The sequence below is a fragment of the Bison bison genome, unplaced genomic scaffold (genome assembly GCF_000754665.1).
Source record: "Bison bison bison isolate TAMUID 2011002044 unplaced genomic scaffold, Bison_UMD1.0 scf7180017864068, whole genome shotgun sequence".
NCBI classification, from domain to species: Eukaryota; Metazoa; Chordata; class Mammalia; order Artiodactyla; family Bovidae; genus Bison; species Bison bison.
Window position 1 is genome coordinate 8,086,984 of NW_011494640.1, and position 6,616 is coordinate 8,093,599.

The 6,616-nt window shown below is 40.1% G+C and overlaps 1 protein-coding gene across 1 annotated transcript in view; it reads right to left on the bottom strand.

The window, feature by feature from the left end:
• COL4A3 (collagen, type IV, alpha 3 (Goodpasture antigen)) overlaps nucleotides 1-6,616 on the bottom strand; it is a 161,406-nt gene that overhangs the window by 19,544 nt on the left and 135,246 nt on the right. Inside the window, exons 35-40 of the mRNA XM_010837048.1 lie at nucleotides 5,723-5,821; nucleotides 4,908-4,997; nucleotides 4,436-4,575; nucleotides 2,487-2,613; nucleotides 1,147-1,227; nucleotides 442-540 (exon numbers count right to left, since the gene is read on the bottom strand). Of these exons, the coding sequence (XP_010835350.1) occupies nucleotides 442-540; nucleotides 1,147-1,227; nucleotides 2,487-2,613; nucleotides 4,436-4,575; nucleotides 4,908-4,997; nucleotides 5,723-5,821 (636 nt within the window). The remainder of the gene's footprint in view (nucleotides 1-441; nucleotides 541-1,146; nucleotides 1,228-2,486; nucleotides 2,614-4,435; nucleotides 4,576-4,907; nucleotides 4,998-5,722; nucleotides 5,822-6,616) is intronic.

A 6,616-nucleotide genomic window follows, 5' to 3' on the forward strand; every position in this document is an offset into this window, starting at 1 on the left:
TATTTATTTATATATGGCTTCCCAGGTGCCACAGTGGTAAAGAATCTGCCTGCCAATGCAGGAGCTACAAGAGATGTGAGTTTGATTCCTGGGTTGGGAAGATCCCCTGGAGTAGAAAGCAGCAACCCATTCCAGTATTCTCACCTGAAAAATCCCATGGACAGAGGAGCATGGTGGACTACAGTCCATGGGGTTGCAGAGTTGGATATGACTGAGCGACTGACGCACACACATATATATTCCCTAGTGTGAAACTGACCTATATATAAAATTTATTCTACTTGGTCAACTTCACTTTGGTAACAGAATTATTGCAACCCAGAACAACTTAAAGGTCATCAGTTCTGTCAGGGAAGAATTTATAGAATGGTGAAGAATTACAGTGTCACTAATCATTCTATGAAAAATAAAACTAGTATATCCATGATGAGCAAGCTGTACCTGTTTCTCCTTTTTCTCCGGCTGGACCAGGAATTCCATCAAGTCCTTGATTACCTCTCTCACCCATTGGTCCAGGATTTCCTGGCAATCCTGGAGGACCTGGAAAAAAAAGCCATTCAAAGAGAGGACTTACTTCCTATCAATGGCCTGATATGAACCCCAGATGTGTGGAATTCTGTAAAAAGTGTTCATTTTTCAGAACTGTAGTGACATGAAGCTAAATTCACAGTGAAAGCCATGGACTGGTTAGTGCTATCATGAGGATTTTCACTTTGCATAGGTTGGCCGATCTTTGAATTGGGAGAGAGAGCAAGCTAAGTCGCTTCAGTCATGTCTGACTTAGCAAACCTATTGCCTGTAGCCCACCAAGCTCCTCTGATGGGGATTCTCCAGGCAAGAATACTGGAGTGAATTGCCATGCCCACCTCCAGGGGATCTTCCAGACTCAGGGGTTGAACCCATGTCTCTTATGTCTCCGGCACTGGCAGGCAGGTCCTTTACCATGAGCACCACCTGGGAAGCCCGATCTTTGAATTATACCTAACCTCGCTTTTCTACATTGTTGTCTGGAAACTGCGTAACTGGAGGCTACCTTCCAAGGAGCAGTTGTGGGTCAGAGATACAGGTAGGTAGAAAGAGATTCCAGCCACGTGGAAAACATGCTTCCCTCACAAAAGGGAACTAGACAAAATACAAAAATGGAACCTGGAGGGCCTTTTGTTCCTGGAAAGCCAGGGAAGCCTTTAATTCCTTTGGACCCCAAATCACCACCAGGACCAGATTTCCCTGTAAATGAAGAGAGAGGGAAAGGAAAAAAGAAAACCACAAGATGAATGATTCCAACAATGGCTAAATGCTAGTTAAGTCAATTGTGCTCAAGCTGGTCTTCAGGGGTCGCTCTTGCTACCAGTCACAGTGGGTTTTGTCTTGGATGTTATTTCCCCAGAGAAGCACAGCAGAGATGTGCCCACTCATTTTCAAAGGGATGTGTACCCCAGCCAGGTGAACAGCTGAATATCTGATTTATTACTTTAATTGGGATTTAGCAGCAAATCCACTGAGCCTTTCCATGTTTGGAAAAAAACAGTTTAAATATTGCCTTTAGGTAAGACCTGAAGCTGCAAACCAGTGACTGAGTAGTTGTTTTTGATCAAATGATGTGAAAACCCAAATAACAAGCAAATATTAATAAGAAAGCAACCCAATGTTCAAACTGGAAACATGTCAGAAAAAAATAAAAAGTCTCAGATCAACCGTGTTACAGGTTAAATTGTGTTGCCCCCAAATGCCTCTGCCGAAGTCTTCATCACTTACTATTTCAAAATATCACTGCATTTGGAGGTAAGTCTTTATTTATTTTTTGCCTGTGCTGCCCCAGTTGTGGGATATTAGTTCACTGACCAGGGATAGAACTCTGGCCCCCAGTGGAGTCCTAACCACTGGACCACCAGGGAATTCCCAGGCAGGGTCTTTAAAGAAGTAATTAAGTTAAAAAGAGGTCACCAAGGCAGATGGTGACCCTAATCCAACATGAATGATGTCCTTATAAGAAGAGATTGTGGCACAGATACACAGAGGAAAGACACTTGGAGAAGGAGGCCACATACAAGCCAAGGAGAGAGGCCTCAGAAGAAATCGGCTCTGGGACACCTTGATCTCAGACTCTCAGCCTCCAGAACTGTGAGAAAATGAATTTCTGTTTAAGTCACCCAGTCTGTGTATTTGCTTTGGAAGCCCTAGGAAACTGATACAAATATCCTGAGTACATTGATCTAACATTTCATGTCTTTAGGTTGAATTCATGTGAGGTAGCACTCCCAAAATTTTGTTTATAGGAGGTTTTAAGATTTCAGGTCACCAAAATGGACTGAATGGGCTCCTTGCAATTCATTTGCTGTTTCTTAGTGTCTTTGATTTTAAAGATCAAAGGTGAAAGAAGGCACCTGTAGTACAAAAGCCTAAACAGCTTTCCATTCACTATTCTAGGAAGCGAGGGCCATACACGTGTCAGGCTTCCAGCACTCAGGTTGCAAAGCCAGGCTCACCTGGGTGGCCAGGGGGTCCGGGGCTCCCAGGAAGTCCCTCTGGTCCAGCAGGCCCCGAACGTCCAGGTGCGCCAGGTGGTCCTCTTTCGCCTTTCTTGCCCATGTCACCTGGCAGTCCTGGATCTCCCTTAAATTCAGTCAAACACCTTTAAAATTCTCATATAAGCAGGACATGTGATCAGAATTAAGTATAAACTATGTTAGTTTGCATTTATTGATTTATTTAGCAATTCATGGTAAATGTCTCCTGTGAGCCAGCACCCTGAAAACTTGCTGGAAACAGGACGGCTATGTAATTTGTGGGGTGCAGTACAAAATGAAAATGCACTTCTCTTGTTTTTTAAAAATAAACTTTTTAAAAGCAATTCAAGACAGAAATGGCAGAGCATTAAACCAAGCATGGAGTCCTTATCAGCATGGGACCTCTGTGGCTACACAGAGAGTCCTATGCCCAGGAAGCCAGGAATATGATGGTAATTGCATACAGATATGTGATACATACAATTCCTGCCTTCATGGAACTTTAGAGACCACTGGGAGACAGATGTTAATAACAAATGTATAAGTTCAAATTGTAATGTTTAAGTCAGGTGTAAGAAGCAAGCAGAACAAATAGATGCGTGTTCATCAAATACTCTGCATGCAGATAAATAAATGCAAAAAGCCCAAAACTTTCCATAGTTTTCTAGTCATTAAATCTGTACTTCACTTTTATGATAAGCTAGAACATATGGATTTGATAGTGACTTATAAAATCTTGAAGGTAGCTGATTAAAAACTACTCTGTTACTAAGATTTGCCAGCATGATAAAGCCAGCTCATTTTGTGTTCAATGTACAGTTTAAAAAAAATTTCTTCTGTAGTTACCTGTGAAAAATTTAAATCTAAATGAAACTGTTAATTAATTGAATGAATTAAGTTAAATACAATTTCTCATTGAGGAAAGAATGGAAAGAATCTCTCCCTGGCTTTCTGAGGATCTAGTTAAAAATAAAAGGCAAAGGAACTTTGTTTGTACTCCATGTAATAAAGGGTTACTTTCTTGGAACTTTGTGGTTTCTAAAAATTTTTCTTTCTTATTGATTTATAGCTGGAGGAAATCTTTAGGAAAGGTGGTATTTTATTGGCTCAAAAGAGAGTCAGGGAGAAAGTCCCCTAAGTAACAATTTTTACATTCTTTGGAATCATATACTCTTGAAAGTCTGATGAAAAATAACAGACTCCTACAAAAGAAAAACAAACAAACAAAAATCCCCATCTCCAAACAGTTTTCATTCAATTTCAGGATCGATGAAATCGATCTGGGTTCAATTTTTCTTTGGCTCCAATAGGCTTCCCAGTGGTCCATGGAATTACAAGTTAAAACCCCCTGCTTGTGGGAATTACTGTTAGTTATTCTCTATCAGCCTCGCTCTGAATCTTAGTGTAGTTGCTATAGACAGAAAGGTTGGAAGAAGATAAACCTAAAGAACAACTGAGCCCCGCTGAAACCTTTGGTTACTTCGTGATAAAACATACAAGGGAGGACTTCGACAGAGCACAAGCACTGCAAAAACTGTGACGGGATAAATAAATCCTCTGAGTAATGCAATGAAAATAAAGTTCTAAAACAAGAAAAATGTATCAGGATTTTTTGTGTGTTTGCTTTTTAGGATTCCTTATAGTCTGAGCCATCAGGGAAGCCTACCAGGAGGCATACATAAATTGCAGGGCCAGTTATAAGAAATATCTTGGGGGTTGAAACTGGAGAAAATAAACTCAGAAGTTGAAACTGTGTGATAGATATGCTCAGTTATAGAGAGAGAGGGAAAAAAAAAAAAAAAGCCCAAATGCCTGAAAATACAGTAATGTTTTCAATTTTCCTTGCCCACAATGAATCCAGACATTTGTTGATATTTAAAAGGATTCACTCCACTACCAAAATGTAAATACTTTAGTGGCCTACATACCTCTGGTCCTGGTGGTCCTGGCCTTGCACCTTCTGAATAACCTGGCTCTCCCTTATCTCCTTGGAGACCATGAATACCCGGGGGGCCTGGACTTCCAGCTAGACCTGGGAACCCCACAGTTCCCTTCATTCCTTTAGTACCTGAAATTAGGAAAGAAATCAGGTAAAATAGGTAAAGGCAGAGATCTTGAAGGATTCTACTTCTGACCTTTGCACAAACCATCTTTCTCCCATGAAGCTGGTTTCTCAGAAGCTCTAAAGCATCAGGTAGCCTCGGTGGATGATTTTCTGCACAGTGTAAATATTTATTTCATTCTCATGTTCTTGCTGCATACACTACCTTTGTCTAAGAGCATATCTAATTGTTTTACACCAACTTTCTACCAAGTGGAAAACCAAAGTGACAACACAGAAAATGTAGAAGCAGGACTCATCATGAGGTTGTAGGCTCACAATAGGACCTTACGCCTTACCTGGCACTCCCATGTTTCCCATGCTTCCTGGGGTGCCACGTGGTCCTGGCTCACCGGGATTCCCAATGCTGCCGGGCTCTCCTCTGGGGCCTTAAGAACAAATAAATAGTCATAGGTTCTGTGTAGTTTCTGAACACAGTAGATGCTCAATGAACACTTGTTGCTTGCACAAATGAGTGAATCCAGAGCAACCAGACCAGCTCTTTAGGTACTTGTTTAGCTGCCTTTATGCCTTCAAACAGGGAAGGGACTGGCAACTCAGAAAATATACAACTAGAGTAAATTATATTTTGGTCAGCAGGCCTGGAGTTCAAACATCAAAATCATCCTAGGACCAAGGCCAGCAGGAAAAAAGGGGCTACTGTGAAAATACAGTAATAGATTTCCAAATGCAGTAAGGAAATTTTATTACCATGCAATAAATTTCATCACTGATGTTGTTGCAGGGAATAGGGGACTACTTTATTTATTTAAAAAATTACTTTACAAATTGAATAACGTGTTTAGAAAGAGGCAAATTTGGAAGCCTCTAAAGCATTTTCTTACTTTCTTCCAGGATATATGATATTGTAATAAATTATAGTGTACAATACATACCACCAATTTCAAAATAACATTTTGAATGCAAAATAGAACTTCATGTAGGTTAATATTTTTAGTTAAGACAGGCTGACCACAATTTTGTTAAATTATAAGAAGTAAATTCCTGTTGGGACAACATCGGGGCAGAATTCATATTCTAAAAACACATTTTTGTTAAATTTAGGCCTAGGAAAACTTAACACCTGTTATTTCTATTAGAGAATCAGTCATACCTGGTGGTCCTGGTGGTCCAGGGAGCCCTGAGAGTCCTTTTATACCTGGGAACCCTGGAATGCCTCTATTTCCTTTCTCACCAGGCTTTCCTGCAAGTCCTAATGTTAAAAAAACATGTATTGAATATACAGGTTAGAATTCTATCAGACTTTTCCAATCCTGATCAAAATTTATGAGCTATTATTATAGTACACATAGAATATTTGTTAAGCACATGGGCAGATTTAGGCTTATATTTTATTTAAAAAGAGGGTTAAATGAGATAACACATAAAAAGCATTAGCACAGTTCCTGGCATGAGTTAGGTATAGTTCTCAAAGAACACTAGCAATTATCATAATGTTTACACTTTGAATCAACATTTTAGGAATTAGTGACCTAAACACAGCTCTTCTCTTTTTTCTTTAATTAATGACAGAGGGTCATCTACTACACTATTCTTATTTGGACTACTGCATTCTATGCAGATGACACCACCCTTATGGCAGAAAGTGAAGAGGAACTCAAAAGCCTCTTGATGAAAGTGAAAGTGGAGAGTTAAAAAGTTGGCTTAAAGCTCAACATTCAGAAAACGAAGATCATGGCATCCGGTCCCATCACTTCATGGGAAATAGATGGGGAAACAGTGGGAACAGTGTCAGACTTTATTTTTTGGGGCTCCAAAATCACTGCAGATGGTGACTGCAGCCATGAAATTAAAAGATGCTTACTCCTTGGAAGGAAAGTTATGACCGACCTAGATAGCATATTCAAAAGCAGAGACATTACTTTGCCAACAAAGGTTCGTCTAGTCAAGGCTATGGTTTTTCCTGTGGTCATGTATGGATGTGAGAGTTGGACTGTGAAGAAGGCTGAGCACCGAAGAATTGATGCTTTTAAACTGTGGTGTTGGA